General features: G+C 40.0%; 1 protein-coding gene across 3 annotated transcripts in view; it reads right to left on the bottom strand.

Annotated features, from left to right (window-relative positions):
* Positions 1-20,134, bottom strand: part of slc25a29l (solute carrier family 25 member 29-like) — a 37,742-nt gene that overhangs the window by 6,903 nt on the left and 10,705 nt on the right. The window contains exons 2-4 of one of the 3 annotated variants that reach the window (XM_073039677.1): positions 12,488-12,531; positions 10,379-10,448; positions 9,981-10,064 (exon numbers count right to left, since the gene is read on the bottom strand). Coding sequence is in view for 1 of the 3 variants with exons in the window: in XM_073039675.1 (XP_072895776.1) it covers positions 9,981-10,064; positions 12,488-12,531 (128 nt within the window). In the remaining 2 variants the exon portion in view is untranslated. Of the gene's footprint in view, positions 1-9,980; positions 10,449-12,487; positions 12,532-20,134 lie in introns of all 3 variants that reach the window. The other 2 variants (XM_073039676.1, XM_073039675.1) reach the window with 2 other exon arrangements.

The following is a 20,134-nucleotide window of genomic DNA, read 5'->3' as shown; positions in this document are numbered from 1 at the left end:
AACAAAAATGACAGGTATTTCTGGGAATAATGCAGAAGGTGCAGGATCGGTTCATTCCAAAGAGGAAGAAATATCCTAAGGGGAGTAAGGGGCGGCCATAGCTGACGAGGAAAGTAAAGGGCAGTATAAAAATAAAAAAGTATAACATAGCAAAGGTGAGCGGGAAACCTGAGGACTGGGAAGCTTTTAAAGAGCAACAGAAGATGACAAAAAAGGCAATACGCCAAGAAATAATGAGGTACGAAGGTAAACTAGCCAAGAATATAAAGGAGGATAGTAAAAGCTTCTTTAGGTATGTGAATAGCAAAAAAAATAGTTAAGACCAAAATTGGGCCATTGAAGACAGAAACGGGTGAATTTATTATGGGGAACAAGGAAATGGCAGATGAGTTGAACAGGTGCTTTGGATCTGTCTTCACTAGGGAAGACACAAACAATCTCCCAGATGTAATAGTGGCCAAAGGAACTAGGGTAAAGGATGAACTGAAGGAAATTTATATTAGGCAAGAAACGGTGTTGGATAGACTGTTGAGTCTGAAGGCTGATAAATCCCCGGGACCTGATGGTCTGCATCCCAGGGTACTTAAAGAGGTGGCCCTAGAAATCATGGATGCATTGGTGATCATTTTCCAATGTTCTATAGATTCAGGAACAGTTCCTGCTGACTGGAGGGTGGCTAATGTTGTCCCACTTTTCAAGAAAGGAGGGAGAGAGTAAACAGGGAATTATAGACCAGTTAGCCTGACTTCAGTGGTGGGAAAGATGCTGGAGTCAATTATAAAAGAGGAAATTACGACACATTTGGATAGCAGTAGAAGGATCAGTCCGAATCTGCATGGATTTATCAAGGGAAAATTATGCTTAACTGATCTTCTGGAGTTTTTTTTGAGGATGTAACTATGAAAAGGGATAAGGGAGAGCCAGTGGATGTAGTGTACCTGGACTTCCAGAAAGCTTTTGATAAAGTCCCACATAGGAGATTAGTGGGCAAAATTAGGGCACATGGTATTGGGGGCAGAGTACTGCCATGGATTGAAAGTTGGCTGGCTGACAGGAAACAAAGAGTAATGATTAACGGGTCCCTTTCGGAATGGCAGGCTGTGACCAGTGGGGTACCGCAAGGTTTGGTGCTGGGACCGTAGCTGTTTACAATGTACATTAATGATTTAGATGAAGGGATTAAAAGTAACATTAGCAAATTTGCTGATGACACAAAGCTGGGTGGCAGTGTGAAATGTCAGGAGGATGTTATGAGAATGCAGGGTGACTTGGACAGGTTGGGTGAGTGGGCAAATGTATGGCAGATGCAGTTTAATGTGGATAAATATGAGGTTATCCACTGGTGGCAAGAACAGGAAGGCAGATTACTATCTAAATGGAGTCAAGTTAGGAAAAGGGGAAGTACAACGAGATATGGGTGCTCTTGTACATCAGTCAATGAAAGCAAGCATGCAGGTACAGCAGGCAGTGAAGAAAGCTAATGGCATGCTGGCTTTTATAACAAGAGGAATTGAGTATAGGAGTAAAGAGATCCTTCTGCAGCTGTACAGGGCCCTGGTGAGACCCCACCTGGAGTATTGTGTGCAGTTTTGGTCTCCCAAATTTGAGGAAGGACATTCTTGCTATTGAGGGAGTGCAGCGTAGGTTCACAAGGTTAATTGCCGGAATGGTGGGACTGTCATATGTTGAAAGATTGGAGCAACTGGGCTTGTATACACTGGAATTTAGAAGAATGAGAGGGGATCTGATTGAAACATATAAGATTATTAAGGGATTGGACTTGCTGGAGGCAGGAAGCATGTTCCCGCTGATGGGCGAGTCCAGAACTAGAGGCCACAGTTTAAGAATAAGGGGTAGGCCATTTAGAACAGAGATGCGGAAAAACTTTTTCACCCAGAGAGTGGTGGATATGTGGAATGCTCTGCCCCAGAAGGCAGTGGAGGCCAAGTCTCTGGATGCATTCAAGAGAGAGTTAAATAGAGCTCTTATAGATAGCGGGGTCAAGGGATATGGGGAGAGGGCAGGAACGGGGTACTGATTGTGTATGATCAGCCATGATCACAGTGAATGGCAGTGCTGGCTAGAAGGGCCGAATGGCCTTCTCCTGCACCTACTGTCTATTGTCTGTTGTGATTTTGCCTGACTCCAAGCAGTGGTATGAAGGGCGAGCCTGGTCTCATACCAGTACATCAGTGTTCAAGTCTATTGGATGTTACTACACACACTCTTTGTAGAAAAGCTTCTGCAGAAAAAAAAAGTTTGACCACGAGTCCAACAAGTAGTGATCAACACCAAACATCATGCAGGCCCTGCGGGAGAAGGACAACAAATTCTTTGGAATGGTTCTCTATACTCCACCCCCAAGTTTCCTGAGAATTTCCTGATTGTTTTCCAAAACTAGAAAACACATTTATTTGGCCCTCCCAGTAAGATCCATCTTGAAAGGTTGGGATCTCATTCATTAAAAAACGTTCAGCTCTCGAAACAGCTGCATCGAGGAAGAAACCATCATCCACCTTCATGTCAAATGTATTTGCAAATACAGGCTGGAAAAGGATGCAAATATCTGTGATAAAATTCATGCTGAGCAGCTGATAACGGAGTACGCTTCAGTCTATGGTCAGTTCCCAGGGATGCACAATGAGACAATCATTAAGTCCTGCTGAAAAGTTATCTCATCTGCTCACAACTACCTCACCATCTAGAAACAGAAGCAATAATGTTGAGATATTAACCAGCAAAATAACTTGCAAGTGGACCTGCCAGATGCTACTTAACCAAATTCCAAAACTGCTGTGTAAATTACCAGAAATTTCTATGCACCCATGACAGGACACAGGCACTTGGCCAATAATATGCCTATTTGCATTATACATCAGTGTGTGAAGCACTCAAATCAGCAGTCCTTAAAGATTGAGGATTTCTCTTAAGAGTTTTTAAAAACATTTCTGTACTCTTCTTAGTTTCATAAAAGGTACACAACTGATGGCCAGCACCTGCACAATATCTGTCCCTCACACCATTACCTCCCTCAAATAGGTAAAGTAACAGGCAGGAGTTTATACTGAACTTCCTTACAGCGCCCCCTGGCACTTGCAACTCACAAACTGTATGCTAATTAGATCTAAAACACAGATGGAGCTGACCTATTTCAGAGTTTTATTTTTATGAATATGATTGAGCTCTTAAAAATTATCCAAAAAGCTTATCAAAAGGGATTTGGACCCAATGATTAATCAACTCTATCCACAATTTGGATGAGTATGTACAAGGCATGATTAGTAAGACTGCATATGACAATAAAATACCTGGCATCAGACAGTGAGGAAATTTTATCAAGAATTTCAAGGGGAGGGGTCTTGATCAGCCGGGCAAATGGGCTGAGGAATGGCTAACAGAGTTTAATTCAGATACTGCAAAGTCTGCATTTTACAAAATTAAATCAAAATAGGGCTTTCCCAGCACTGGGGACCAAAGAGTATACAAGTACATAGTCCCTTCAAAGTGTTATCACAGATGAACAGGGTGGTGAGAAGGCGTTAGCTTTTGGAAAACCATCATCTCCATGTAAGATGCACTTTTGTCTGCCCAAAACATTTTGATCTTCCAAACAGGATGCCTGTATGTGAATGCTGCCAGCTGGCACATTCCAGGCTGCAGGAGTATGTACTATGGAATGGAATGAAGCTTGGCACAGCCACAGTAATCTCAGAGTCCTGTGACCACTGAGGTGCTAGGTCCTGTGCAACAACGTCTCAAAAACTTGGAGTGTATTTTTCAAAGCAGCCACCCGAGTGGCATTGGTTCCTTGTGAAAAAGCCAAGTACTGTTATGCCTTTATTGTACATTTATAAATGAAGTTTATTTTTGATATCTAAAGGAAAGTAATGCACATCAGATATAGTAGGTCTCAGCCCAGAAACATTAAGTCTTTATCCAAGTCACTGCCTGATCTGCTGCATATTTCAAGCATTTTCACATTTTAAGCATCTGCAACCTTCGAGAATTATGTTCTGGAGAGCCAAATGCAAAACTTGGCTTTTCCAAACATTCAGACAATGGTTCAAGTCGAATGTTGGTGTGCTTTTTGTTTGCCTACAGAACCTTACCTTATAATCAAGTGCCACTCCACTTTCCAATATTAAACTACAAAGCAACAAACAGCTATCAATCTTACTCTTAAATATTAGTCACAAGGACACAAACATTTCAATCATTTGCAAGTGAAATGCTTTTATCTGTATCTTTCCAAATATAAAAAAGTCAACACACCCATATGCTGTAGTGCTTAATAATACAAGGAACCTGTTATGTAGATTGTACAAGATTTGTTTGGGGTATACAGATTTTCCTGCATGGAATGTTGGAATATGTAGCACCGATTTCAACCCAGCTGGTAGCCCAAAAGTAAAATTACAAGGAAGGCAAAAGGTGTCTGTCCTTAGTAAATGCCTTTACCAGAACACAATGGATGCAACAGAAAAATAATTCAAAGGATCAGCATCAATTTTGCAAGTTGCCTCTCAGCAACAAAATGCAAGAAAAATAAAGTGTTCAAAATGCCATGGCCCAGAATTTGAGGTTCTAATGACAGTAAAACTATCTGCATCTACTTGCCTTTGCTCTGCGAAACTGAATACAACCACAGGACACTGGTCTTCGCATCTTTAAACACGTGATTGCTTATCAGTTACTACTCTTCCACAACCTCACCTCCTCAAGCCTTGCACAAGAATCAACAAAGAAAATGCAACTGCAGTCAACCTCAAGGGCAGAACTGGCCACTCAGTATTCCAGGATCGAGGTGCCAGGTGAATGACAGAGGTAAGCACGGAGGGACTGTAGCTTTTAGATAAGGAAGGATGCTACAGCAGTAATTAGACATTACATTCTTATGGGATTGTCCAGAGAGCCACAAGGATAGAAATTAGAAATAAGAAAGGGAGGATCGCTCTAATGGGGCTGTGTTAAAGACCCTTGCTCAAAAATCAGCGGGAACTTGAGAAGCATGGTTGACTTCAAGTTGCTAATAATTGTTAGAATAATGATTCTTATTCGTATGCAAGAATAAGAATAATTGGAAGAATAGTGTTTGCCCTCAACAGTAACAATGACGAGTCAGCATACAGAGAGGGGGTAGAGATGCTTAACAAATGGTGAGAGAACAAAACCAGAGTCTCAACGTAGAGAAGACGAAGAAATGATTGTGGACTTCAGGAAGGCGCAGGTCCATCACTCTCCATTGCACATCAATGGCTCTGCTGCGGAGGTTGAAGAGCACCTCCTCGCTAGTCAAGGTGGCACAGCAGCATCTACACTGAGGAGACTGGGAGCCTTGCACACCTCAAGCTCCATTCTAACAACTTCCTACAGGGGGCACCATCAAGAGTGTCCTGTCTGGCTGCATCATTGTGTGGTATGGAAAATGCAAAGCATCAGACTGCAAGCCGCTGCAGAGGATTGCAAACGCACCAAGATGATCATTCTGGTCTCCCTCCCCCATTTGTGACACTTACCAGCCGCATTGCAGATGAAGAGCCTGTGGCATCGTTGAGGATCCCTACCACGCATCCCACAATCTCTTTGACCCACAAGGAGGAACAGAAGCATTAGGACTAGGTCAACCAGACTGGACCCTGCCACCAATGAGGTCTCATCACTCGGACAGCAAGCTGTCTACTGTGCTGCACATTACATGCAACTTGAATTATATGTTATTAACTTATTTATGGTCATTCTTTGGTTTATATGCGATATATGTTTTGTGGGTGCACTGTGGTCCGGAGGAACACTGTTTCGTTCGGCTGTATACGTGTACAATCAGATGACAATAAACTTCAGCTAAATAGAGTTTAATTAGAGGGATATTTTAATTTTGCTAATATTGATGAGGCTGCCCAGTGTGGTAGAGTCTGGATGGAGTGAATCTGTAATGCGTCCAGGAATGTTTCCAGAATCAGTACCAAGGTCCCTACTCAGGAAAGTGCAATATGGGACCTCCTCTTAGGGAAGTCCACAGGTTCAGGCCCTACTCTGGGGGAATTAGACGGGATCTAGCAGAGGTTGATTGGGTGAGCCTGTTTGAAAGGAAAGGAACAAATGACAAATGAGACAATTTTAACAATTATTATTGTACTTAACCTGGAGCAGCACGCTCCTAGTAGGGTAAAGCATTGACTTGGCAAATTCATGAAACCTTGGCCGATAGGACATTGAGTACCTTTAAAGTATTCAGCCCCCACAAAACTAATTTTCACATTTCACTGCCTCACTTTCTAAATACAAAATGTATTGGAGTAGGATTTTCAAACAAATCTGCAAAACATTGTGTATCATGTCAAATCAAAAGAAAAACTCCAAAACCTATCAACAATTAACTAAAAATTAAAAAACAAATTTGTGAGGCTGAAATAGTATTCATTCCCTTTGTAAATGCCACACTAACTTTTCTCTACAGTGTTACCTTATCAAATCACCCAGTTTGTTGATGTAGAAATTGGAGGATCAACTGTTTTCAATGAATGTATAAGAATAAATATCTCCTCTCGTAAGGTCCAACAGTATGGTAGATTTTTAAAACAGTAAGCCAAAATGAAGACAAAACAGCATTCAAGATAAGTCAGGGAAATAATAGAGAAACTCAAATCTGGGGAAAGATACAGACCATCTCAAAGACACCAAACATACCTTGGAGTTCAGTGCAGTCAAACGTGAAAAAGCAGAAAAAAGATCTGAAACCACAGCCACACTGCCTTGGTCAGGCTGCCCCTTCAAACTTCCTTGCTTGAGAAGGACAGCACTTGTGAGAAAAGCTACTGTGATGCTAACAGTCTCTCCGAGTGAGCAGCAGAAGTCAATGGATGCAACAGGAGATGAAGTTCATGGCTCCCAATCTCTGAGGCGTTACACAAAAAGGATATCTATGGCAAATTGTGAAGAAGAAGCCCTGGCTTTAACAGACTTTGCAAGGTGTCATTTAGAAAATGCTGTAAAGATGTGAAGGTATTGTGGTCAAATAAGACTACAATGGAACTTTTTGGCATCAACACCAAGCGATACCTGCGGTGCAAGTCCAATACTGTGCATCAGCCAGGTAACACCATCCCTACTGTGAAGTATGGTAGAGATAGCAACATGCTATGGGGATGCTTTCCAGCAGCAGGGACTGGATATCTGGTCAGGATTGATGGGAAGATGAATGTTGCTGAATACAGAGAGATCCTGGATAAAAATCTGCTGACCTCTGCCAAAAAGCTTAAACTGAGGAGGAAGTTCTTCAGCAGGGCAACGACCCAAAGCACACTGCCAGAGCAACCACGGATTGGCTTGAAATGAAGAAAATGGTTGTCCTTGAGTGGCCTAGTCAGAGTACTGACCTTAATACTATCAAGTATCTCTGACCACCACTGCTCCCAAACTAACCCTGCACAGCTTGAGCAATTTTTCAAGGAGGAATGGGCAAATCTTGCTGCATGACATTGTGCAAAGTCAACGGAAGCTTATCCAAAAAGACTCCCTGCTGTAATAGCAGCGAGGCAGTTCAACTGAATACTGAACAAAGGGAGATGAATACTTTTGAAATGGTAACATGCAAGTTTTTAATGTTTTAACATTCTCCCTTCTTTGGGGGGCTCTCTGTATGCACACACACATGCAGACACACACACGCCTTTCTCAACTTTTCATTCCAACATTTCAAAATTCCTTCCTTTCAAAAGTCTGAAAAACAATTATATTTCATCTTCTACCCTGTGCACGTCCCGATTTTTATTTCATTATTTCACATTTTAATGAGATTATAGAAGTTAATGCACCTTATTTTCTGATTTACTGCCCAAAAATTCTCTAATCTGCTTAACTGCCCTGTTCGCTTAATGCAATCACCTTCTGGTTGCTACAGAGACCTCATACAAAGACCGAGCTAAATATCATCATCTGGAAAGAAGAAATTCATGCACAATAAGAACCATTGCTTTATACGTGGGTGTCTTTGGAATCAATTGCTGGCATTGTCCCTTCATGCTCGATTACTCCACAATAAACATGATCTGAATCAAAGTATTGGGTACTCTTATTAAGATGCTCATTTTTGTTGTATTAAGACTCAAATTTGCAGAAATACCACTATGAATGCAAGCTTTTTTGTGACAATTTGACTGTACACTCAACATGCTTTTAAAATTTACAAATTATTAGGGAGTATTCCGGAGTTATGTGAATATAACAGATATCAAGAACAAGTTTTCAGTTCTTAATGTAAATTGCAAGCAGTAAATTGAAGTTAAAAGCACACCTTTGCCAATAAACAAAACTGGAGCACAGGATGGCCAGAGACATTTGGTTTGCAAAATGGTGAATGTTAGATGTTTGCATAAGCATCAGCCAAATTAGACAATCCAGTTGTACTAATTGGCCTGCAGCAATCCAGACAACAATGGGTTTAAGCAATTTGTACCACTGTAACCAAACACAAGGAAATATTGTAACCAAGTTCAAGGAAGCCTGCAGACCTGTCTTAAAGCAAAGGTATTTGAACATTCTCTCACTGGAGGTATGCAATACAAAGGAGGCATTGTCAACACTAAGTATTGAATTAAACAATGTAATTGTAACTATTGAAGCTGTATCAAGTCACCTACTGTTACCATTATTTTTGGAGGGTATAAAAATGTGAAGTACTTTTGAATTTTTAAAGACTCCACCAAGTCCCCATGAGAACGCCCGCTTTTTGTGATGAATAAAGACTTCTATATCACCAGCTTCAGTGTCTCTCCAGCGACTTCCATCACAGCCACAACACAAAGAACATTTGAAAATAAGCAGATTGTAAGACGTGGTGGGAAAGAATGTATAGCTAAGCAAAATCTGTGTAAAAGAATGTGAACTTGTGATTCAAAATGAAAACATGCAAATCTATATTACAGCACATACCACTGACAACGTGAAATTCAGTTTAAAAAAAATGCAAAAAAGAACGTACAACTTGTATTTAATATACTCCATGTGTGCCATGGGATAACAAGAATCCCCAGAGTCTGGGGTGATAAATGGGCCAAGCCTATCGCACACATTCCAATAAGAGCTGGGTGGTGTCAGCTCACGTTGCCCGAAGGAATTGAAGTGTCTTTTGGAATGATCTCATCGGAAGGCCCGGTTGAAATTTCAACAATAAAAACATAAAATGCTGGCAGAACTCAGCAGGCCAGACAGCATCTGTGGGAGGAGGTAGTGACGATGTTTCGGGCCGAAACCCCTCATCAGGAGTGAAGTAACATGGGATGGTCGAGGGGAGATAAGAAGTGGGGGGGAGCCTTCTACCTGCCGGCATGAACATTCAACTCACAGACATCTGTTGATACCCCTGCCCCCCCCCTTACCCCCATCCCTATCTATAATTTTAGTCTGGTTCTCTTTCTCTCTCTTCCCCCCCCCCCCCCACCTCACTATAATCTCCCCCAGCCCTACCTTTCTTTCTCTTTTATTTCCCATAATTCTCCACCTTCCCCCTAGCCCATTTCCCTCCAGCCTATCACTTCCCAGCTCCCTACTTCATCCCTCCCCCCACTTCTTATCCCCCCTTGACCATCCCATGTTACTTCGCTCCTGATGAAGGGTTTCGGCTCAAAACATCATCACTACCTCCTCCCATAGATGCTGTCTGGCCTGCTGAGTTCTGCCAGCATTTTGTGTTTTTATTTATTTCCAGCATCTGCAGATTCACTCGTGTTGCCCTTGAAATTTCAACCCTGTTATTGCTTGAGTGATGACATTGTTTTCCAGACAATGTCTCTTTAAACGAGCAGGCCAACAGCATCTACATTTGCAGCTGAATACTGCCCTGTTAAGTGAAATTCCAAAAAGCATCCTTTGCCCAATTATTATATACATTTTTAAAAAATGATAGAGACTCTAAAAGACAGTGTCTTAATAGAAAGAACTGTGAAAGCAGAAAAATTCTGGTGAAAGTTCTTGCTACTTACAGTTTCTTGTTTAAGAATGGACTGGAAACAATGTAGGGTTCCACGGTAACGTGGCTGATCAGGATTCTGTACCTGAAGTCGAACCTAGAAAACAAACACATGTCTAGAGAGGGAAGGGCCTGACTGGGCACGATTCACAGCAAGGTATTTTGTTCCACAACTTGTACTTAAAACATAAATGCAATGTAGAGTAATATTCTGATACAAATAGCATTCATTTAATTCTACGACTACTTAAAGTCATATGCCAAAGTCTGCATTCTACAAAGTTTATAAAAAGGTAATAAATACAATACTAGATGTGTTTAAAACTCCAGTGTTGTTTGTCATTGAAAGCTAAAAATCGCATAGTATAGAGGAGAGAAATAAGGATATAACATCACTGTTTCTGTACTTACTAGAAATTCTCCTGTGATGAGGCTTATCTCTCATCACAAAGTACACTTTTGCTGTTAATGACGACTGTCCCTAGCTCAGAAAGTAAAGTAGTTAAATACAACAAACTTCACACATTACATGAAAATAGCAAGACAAGGAGGCTTCTAATGCATCAGTAACTTAGTTAAAACAAAACTCTGGCTGCCATTAAGCATAACATAGTTTAAAATGGTAGTTACTGTTTACCTACGCCAACAGTGTCACCAAGTAAATATAACTGATTAGATTTGCACAAATAGCGATGTCAACTCTTGAGCCGTGAAGGGATGTTTTGCAGTTCTTGATGACCCCATCCCAATCTCTACTTTAATTTTCCCTGGCTTCCTATATATGTGGCTAGCAATTTGTTCCCAGGACTCAACCAAACATCAGATGCAGACATCAGTCTATCTGAGCACAAGGACCCCTGTCCTTTAGTCTTGCCCCTTCTCTTGGGAGGAAATAGTCAGACTTTGCTTCAGGTGTCTGCTTGGTGCTGTGGCCGAGCAGAAAATCAAGCCTGCTTCTCAATCTACCACGATGTGCTCTACCAAACACACCATCACTTTATAGACGGTGTTATGTTTAAACATTACCAATTTTTAAAAATGTTCTCCACCCTAACTTTTAAGAATTTAACAAAATAGCCAAGTGTGTCAAACAGCATCTGTAGAGACAAACAGATGGTCAACCTTTCGTATTGTAACTGCACATCACGAATGAGAGGGAGAGGGAACACTGAGTAAAGAGGTGGGACAGGCTGGATAGTCCACCTCTCACCTCTAAACTTCCCTCTACACTCTCTCCATCCTGATGGAGTCACAATACAAAACGTCCATCACCTCTTTGCCTCCACAGAATCTGCTTAACCTGCTGAGTTCTTTTAGTATTTTGCCCTCTCCTCCAAATTAAAGCACCTTCTGTTTCTTTGTGTCCATTTGAGAATATTAACTTCTCACTCTCAGTCATTACATTTCTTCCTGAAGGCACAACACTAGTTTGTTTCCACTGATCCCTCAAAAATGCTGATCTAATCAGTGCAAGTACATAATGTACATTTCCGTGGCCAATACGGACAAGATAATTTTTAAGACTGCACTGTTACAGTTTAATCCAATCAACAGCGCACTCAGCACTTCAGGGGTCACTGAAGGCCAACTGACGCTGCACTTAGTCAGTATAAATAAGGTGGTGGCAAGGCCTGAGGGCAGAGATGTAGCTTAGAAGGACAATTTCCCTTCGACCCACTGAGAACAAACATAGAAGCAGCTGGTGCAGGTGGCATCAATTCGAAACTGCCACTTTCATAAAGTCAGTACGCTTTCCCTTACTGTACTTCTCATCACAAAATGTCATGGCCAGAAATCTGAAGATGTAACTACTGCTTCTGACAATTGTAACTCCATATTCTAGCCACTGTACTATTAATAGCCCTATAAAATCAGGTCCTCAAAGACTTAAGCATTTTAAGATGGGTCAACTTCATTTAAATTGGTTCTAAAAGATAAACGTAATATTTAAATCCATAAGCAGACCTTAATTTCAACCAATTTAAACATTTTCATTCACAAATATAAACTATTAAAACAACACAAAGTAATGCTGAATTAGATTCACACAAGGGACTCTGGTTATAGTTCGAAAAAAAATTTCTGGGCCTCTTGGAAAAGGTTTTGGCAACATAGATTAGCAAAAAAAAAACCATTCTACTGAAATAAATATTCTCTCATTGACAGACATTCAATCATCCTGATCAGTTGGGAGGTCAAAATCCACAAAGGAGAGTAGTTAAATATTTAAATAACTAAAAGTAGATCTTATTCATGGCGCCAATCAGATAATCATTATCTGGAATGGGTGAATGTGCTTGAATGAAAGCTAACATTAACTTTACTATTACAACAGCTTGTATAGTTGAATGTTTAAATATGTTTGGCAATAAAACAATTTATCATGAAGATAAGCAAAACTGTAAAAAAATTAAGATATTATTTGTTTTAAGTAAATTTCCTTTTGTAGTGGTGAGATTAGACAGGATTGCAAGCATTTCTTTAACAATATCAAAACCAAACTGCATTAAAAAAACTCACCTTTACTGTGTCGAAAGGATGCCCTACAAGAACACCAGCAACACCTACAGCAAACAAACAAAAACACAAATTTAAATTTTCAGCTACTATTGGACAGCCCTAGAAATGTAAATGGACCAACTACATATAAACATCAAATATACGCGCAGTCTTTATTGAAGAAATTATTCAGTGTGCCCATGCCACTGGGCAAAAAGATTAAACTTTTAAAAAATTGCACAGCAGAAGATTTTTGCGCACACTGGTTATTACAAATTGGAGGGAACACTGCTGGAGAGTGATATCTATTATAGCCATCATATTCAGTTTTATAACTGGTACACACAGCATCAATTCCACAGCTTTTTACTTAGGGTTGTCAAAAGAGGTTCTACGAAGTCAAGATTATCCAATTTAGGAAAAAGTAGCAGCGAAGTCAAGAAATTCTGCAGATGCTGGAAATCCAAAGCAACATCCACAAAATGGAGGAATTCAGCAGAATAGACAGCATCCATGGAAATGAATAAACAGTCCAACTCCCGGGCCGACATTCTTCTTCAGGACTGGATTGGGGGGGGGGGGGGGGGGGGGGGGAAAGATGACAGAATAAAAAGCTGGGGGGGTGAAAAAAAAGAGGATAGCTAGAGAGTGGTAGATGAAGCCAGGTGGGTGGGAAACAAAGGGATAGAGAAGGAGGAATCTGATAGAAGAGGAGAGTGGACCGTAGGAGAAAGGGAAAGAGAAGGACGACCCAGGAGGAGGTGATAGGTAAGTGATAAGAGGCCAGAGTGGGGACAGAAGAAAGGGGAGGGGGAGGGAATTTCTTTTTACTTGGGGGGGGGGGGGGAGGGGGAATCAATATTCATGCCATCAGGTTGGAGGCGCTGCTCTTCCAACCTGAAGGTGGCTTTATCACGGCACAAGAGGCAGCCCTGGACTTGTACATCAGAACAGGAACAGGAAAAATACAGCTCTTTCTCAATCATTCTCCAGTGGCCAAATTCAAAAACAAGGAGTTGAATAAGTTAACTATTCCTTTTCTTTGGCTTGAATTTCTACTTTTTTAAAAAAAAAAATACTTTAACTCAGTTTGGATCTGTTATTTTTCAGTTTTTATTAGTGTTGACCAAAATGGGGTAATTTCAGTTTTAAAAATTCAAACTTCATTAATTTTAGGTCTCCACAAAATGCAGCTAAATTGACACTGTAGTAGAAAGCAGTTTGTGTCTTGTTTAGACCAGATGCATGTTAAGTCATGTTCTTGTGAATTGTCTATTTCTCTTCCTAATCCTGTCCTTGATTCTGCTTTTAACTTTTCCCACCACCCTCAAGCCACTGATCAGTGCATCCACCAAACAAATGGGACAGCTCAAATGAAGTTTAATATGAACAAACGGAGGCAATCTAGTTTAGGGGAAAACACACAAGTAAGTTCTGAGGAGTTGCTATTATCAGCTAATAATGAATAGAACCAGCCATTTCACTTTTAAGACTTAGGAGGACTTAATAGAAAACCTAATAATTATGAAGTATGTATTGAAAGAAAGAAAATGTCTCCACTTGAGAAAGAATGGGTAAATCAAGAAGGCATAATTTTAATGTGAAGAGAGGAAAGTAGAGGTGGGCGGGATGGGGTGTTAGAAGTAATTTTATTTCTCCCACAGTGGAACACGCCGTCAGGGTTGTAGTGGAGATGGGTATATAGGACCTAGAGCAGTACAACACAATACAGGTCCTTCAGCCCACAATGTTGTTCAGACCTTTTTAAAACTACTCCAAGACCAATCTAATGCTTCCTTCCCACATAGCTCTACATTTTTTTTCATCCACGTGCCTAAGCGTTTCTTAATTGTCCCTAATGCAGTAGGTTAAGGGGATTGCACAACATTGTGGGCCAAAGGGTCTGCACTACACTCTACTGTTTTACATTCAAGAGGGTTACTAATACACCCTACAGGAGCTGTCCCCAGGCCAGCTTTTGAGAGAAAAAAAATAACATAAGGCACGCTAAGGTGACATGCACAGAATTGTGAGAATTAAACACCAGCACTATCTACCTGAAAGGACATGTTCTCCGAGCTCGCTGTAAAGCTACAATGTACGACATTTGGAGTATGTAACTATTTTATTCTTACACAAAATGTTACAATAAATTATCCATTTACAGAGCAAGTCAATTAAAGCTAAAGTAACAATTTATCATATTCCTTTGAAAAGAGCTGACTAGAAAAACACTAGTTTCATAAAGAGTAATTTAAAGGTCAGCTTAATGCAAATTGTTGTACAGAACTTCAAAGCTGGAAGCAAGTACCATGGACTTTGGTTAACCAGGACACATCGGGACCAGTACATTTTGGCCCAATTAAAGGACTGCCCCAATTGGTCAAAGTTTTGTGGAAATAGTTTTTTTTAAAAAAAGGTACGTTTAACAAAAAGTTGAGTAACAAATTACATATTTAAATAAAGTACAGAACAAATTAGAACACTTCCAATGCCACTACAGTACTATAGAAAAAACTTAGTTCCTAATGATTTCGACAGAGGAGTTCATCTTGTGTATGCTGTGTTCTTTTAATTGACTGTAAATCAACAAAACTATTGCAGGTAATGGACCGCCTTCATGCAAAGCTTTTGATGATTGCATCTTCCAAACCTTCATTTTCATTGCCATGACCTTCAAATTCTTTGTAGTTCCCAACTTGAGTAGTGAAATTGTTTCATTGTCAATCCCAGCTGCTTCTGGCAGCTCCAGCCCCCAGCGCTCGAACCCACAGTGGACAGAATACTTCCGAATTGTCTCACTGCCCGTTTCTCAGCACAAATCACACACAAGAGAGTTTCACTCCAAGCACAGTGCAGTGACTAACAGCCACACAAGTGCACAAGACTGGGGCTAGCTAGAAACTGTTCTGCAACGAGTCTCCTGTCCAAATCCAGTGATAGAGTGTTCCAAATAAATGAAGGGAATTCCAGTTATTTTCTCATTTAGATTTTTTTGTTCTTTGAAAGTTGTCCCAAATAAGCGGCTGTGCTGATTTGCCTAATTAACCGGAATCCACTGTATATTCAAGTCATCCTCCCAGCCCTGAAAAAATATCTAGCCAATCATTCCCAGGTCATTCTGCACTTTCTTAGGTGCCAACTCTCATCTCAAAACTAAATGTTTGTCCTTCATTTCACTGGTAAATGTCTTTAAATATTGAATATGGCAGTGAAATAAGTTAATGGTCCTCATCCTTATCAGTCAATGGTGTAACACAGAAAATCATTTAGTCCACTGTGAAAGGCAGCCCGCTTGGCAGGGCTTTCACTTTCTTCTCTCCATTCATGCACTTTTGACCTATACAAGACCATAAGATATAGGAGAAGTAGGTCATTCTATAGAAACCTACTCCACAATCAATCTAACTCTTCCCTCCCTAACACAGCCCAACACACTCCAATTTTCTTGCATCTATTGCCCAAGTCCCTCTTCCTTACATAGTGGTGGGAATTCAACCCCAACCTTACAGCAGGCATTATTGCAGTAACTATGCTATTGTGTTGCCCACCCTTACAACTCATGTACAATTGATCTTTGTATAGGAAAATAGGAATCAATAGCAAGGCATAAATGACCAACTATAATAATCTGGTTTTAATGGAATTGCTTAAAGATAAGCATTACAGGTTTGCAAAACAAATCTCTAACTTTCTCTGAATGGTGGCAAATAATATTTACATTTTTAAGGCAGACCAAGGCCCCATTTGTTGTTTCATCTAAAATACAGACTGCAATGCAGTTAGCCTCCAATAGGCGTTCAAATGCTAGTTTCCACAAGCTTTAAATCAGAAGGAAATGAGATACCAATTGTGATCATGAGGCAGAGCAAAATGTAAATCCAAGTCTCCCCTCTTGAACTGTTGTAATTAGATGTATGGGAAAGTGAACAATTTGCATCACCTTATACACCAACTAATTTTAGTATTCTAATACTTCCCATGCTGAAATCTCAATGCAATTCTACACAGAAAAAAATAAGTTTCGCAAATAAACATTCAGTATTACAGGTTGAGTCCCTCTTATCCGAAATTTCAAAATCTGAAAACCTCTGAAATCCAGGTGTGTGTTTTTTTATTTAAAAAAGTGCTGACATGATGACACAATAGAAAATTCCACAAGGCACTGGGAAGGTTCCTAAATTATGTGCAGGTTTCTATGCACCACAGATAATTCTTTGGTGCATGGCCAAGTGATTAAGGCTTTGGGCTAGTGATCTGAAGGCCAATAGTTTGAGTTTCAGCCGAGGCAGCATGTGTGTCCTTGAGCAAGGCACTTAACCACACACTGCTCCTGCACGTTTATAACCCAGTGGTGGTGGTGGTTTGTGACAAGTTCACACACGTAATGAACAAAAGTAAAAATACTGTATGAAGTGAAAAATGAAGATCTTGATCGTGTATTGAAAGAGTGGATTCATCAGCAGAGTGAACATATACCGCTTAATGACTGGCTGCTGAAATTTAAGAAAAGGCATTGCATTAAATTTTTAAAGCGTCTGTTGGTCACGAAAATCTAGCACCAGTAAAAGTCTATGATGCTGATTGCATTTTTAAAAAAAATATATACCTTAAAGTTCAAAATAATTTATCAGAGTACATAAATGTCAACCCAGAGATTCTTTCCCTGTGGGCATACTTAGCAAATGTTAGAACAGTATCTGTGAACAGGATCTGCAGACTGTAAACAATTTGTGCAAATGCAGATAAATAAATAGCAATAACAAACAAGTGCAAATTAGCAAGATTAAAGAGTCCTTAAATGAGTCTAGTTATCCCCCTTTGTCCAAGAGCCTGATGTTTGAGGGGTAGTAGGAACTGTTCTTGAACATGTGCATGAGTCCTGAGGCACTTGTACCTTCTACCTGAAGCAGCAACAAGAAAAGAGCCTGGCCTTGGTGGTGAGGATCTTTGATGATGGATGCTGCTTTTCTATGGCATCGTTTCACGTAGATGCGCTCAATGGCTGGCAGGGCTTTGCCCGTGATGTACTAGACCAAATCCATTACCTTTTGTAGTATTTTCCACTCAAAGACATTGGTGTTTCCATACCAGCCTGTGACGTAGCCAGTCAGCACACTTTCCACCACACATCTATGGAAGCTTGCCAAGGTTTTTGATGAAATGCTGAACCTTACATAACATTAAATTTTAAAAGTGTTTCTGGTGAAAATCTAACACCAGAACCAGTCTACAATGCTGGTTATTTTACGTAAAACCTTAAAAAATAGTGTACTGTAACCTTTTAAACAAAACATGGCATCGTAGGTGGAAACTGAATGCCTGCTATTGTTTGATGTTGTTCAACAGCTGATTGAGGAATCAGCTGCACTGCTCACATTATATTAAATGGTGTGTAATAATTCTTACTGTTATGTACGTACGTGTGATGAATAAATGCGAGACAAAGTCTGATTACTGGTAGCACAAACTCAGAGTCAGATATTATTGTGATCTCATGCAATCTTATTATTTATTCCAAAACCTGAAAAAATACAAAACACTTTCAGCCCCAAGCACTTCAGATAAGAGGTACTCAACCTGTACATCAGGTTCCGAGCATCACAATTTGATTTTTTTTTACTTCAATGTATTGAAGCTTGACAGCAGATATTGAATTTAATTTCTGCTCAATACTGTCATCATCCTTTCCTTGAAAAAGTCTCCTCCAGTCTTTCACACCCTGTCTTGTTTTCCAACATTCCCAGTTCTAACAAAGGTCCTTCAGCTTGAGAAGTTAACTCTTTCTCTTTCCACAGGTAGTGCCTAACTTGTTTGTTTCGACTTGTTTTTATGTCAGCTGTTCAGCATTGTAAGTGCGGCAGGAAACTTAGATGAAACCACATAAATGACATTGAATCCTTGTTGTTTTTGGAGAACCCTGGGTAATTTCCAAGGTAAGGACATGTTTGGCACAGTTCTGCGGGGCGAAGGGTTGTGCTGTAGGTTTTCTATGTTTTTCTACATTTTCTCTGGCTTTCGGCTGAATGCTCCTGGCGCTTCACAATTTTAGCCACACCATTCCATGAACTTTTGGGAACTTTGAATAGGAATAGTTTGAGTTTACATTTCAAATTTGAGCAGATATGTGTTTTATGTAGTTAGCAAGGTTAAAATTATAACCAAAATTCCTGCCATTTCAAAAGTTGGAAGTCTATTTATTATCAAAGTACATATACTGTATGTTATCATATACTATCCTGAGATTTATTTCCCTGAAAATATTTAATATAAAGAAATAATAGAATCTGTGAAAAAAAACACACATAAACAAAGACTGACAAATAACCAATGCGCAAAAGACAAACTACAAATAAAAAAATACTGAGAACAGGATTTGCAGAGACTCCTTAAAAGTTTGAGTCTGCAGGTCACAGAATCAGCTTAGAGTTGTGGTGAGTGAAATTATCCACACCAGTCCAGAAGCCTGGTGGCTGTACTATAACGCTTCCTGTACCTGGTACACCCAAGGCTTTTGTACCTCCTGTCCGACGGTAGTAGCGAGAATAATAACTTGGTAGTGGGCAGATCTCACAGACTGATAAGTAGAACCCTGCCATACCATTCCCAGCAGTTATCTTTTTAAGCAATCACTCAAATCTTCCACTCCACATGGGTGGAAAAGCTAAAGTGAGTGTCATCTGCAGTTTGATAACTGGCATTGGATAGACCCCAGCTTTGGTGTGAAGGTGACATTCAATAAATAAATCAGTGATTCCATACAGGACAAGCCTTTTGGCCTACCCAATTCAGATGCAGTTTGAGGAATTCCCCAACTGTTCTGCAAATCCCCTCCATGTTACTACTGCAGCGGAGCTAAAAATGAAAACACTATTGCAACAGGATTAAAAGTATTCTTCAGGCAGTGATGAAGGTGGAGAGATGGGAACACTCCTTCCTAACGTTTGTGCTTGTGTGTGCTCCCAAAGTGTGCCATCCCAAACAGTCCTCCTCCATTCTGAATGCTAATGACCCAGGAAAGTGACAGATACGGAGATGCTACAATTATACAAGCTTCCATTTCTTATTCAATGACAGCAAATGGACCACATTCCCAAAGAATATCTGTGATTCTTGTGTCTCAATATACTACATTCATACAAGTATATTTTAGCTGATTTGGTCACAATTGTTTTCATTAAATAAAGGTGTTATCAAAGTAGATATTTTCACTACACATCAAAACACCATGAAAGGATGCTGGTAAACTTTTAAAGCACAGTGTTTTTAAGCTCATCACTAATGAGAGTGTTGGCTTACGTAAGCCATTGCTAACACTCCTGTAAATAAATGGCTCACTCACTTCTATGATGCCAACAATGATTCCAGTTTTGTACCCAGAACTCTGCAAGTGCAATATGTTAATGATGATTCACTTCAATATACAATAGCACACCAGAAATGATACAAATTATTTAACAATTGAAATAACCCGGTGCTCATCACTTAATGAATCTGATTAAGTGTAGCAGTTCTGTAAACACATGCTTAGCCAATGCCAATCATAGTGCTGACTCTGCCAAGTTTGTTTCATACATCAACATGAAAAGCCGGCAGGCTTTTAGAATCAGAATCAGGTTTAATATCACCAGCATATTTCACGAAATTTGTTAACTTTCAGAATCAGAA

The sequence above is a fragment of the Hemitrygon akajei genome, chromosome 3, assembly GCF_048418815.1.
Source record: "Hemitrygon akajei chromosome 3, sHemAka1.3, whole genome shotgun sequence".
Taxonomy (NCBI): Eukaryota; Metazoa; Chordata; class Chondrichthyes; order Myliobatiformes; family Dasyatidae; genus Hemitrygon; species Hemitrygon akajei.
This window is presented reverse-complemented; position numbering and strand designations above follow the sequence as displayed.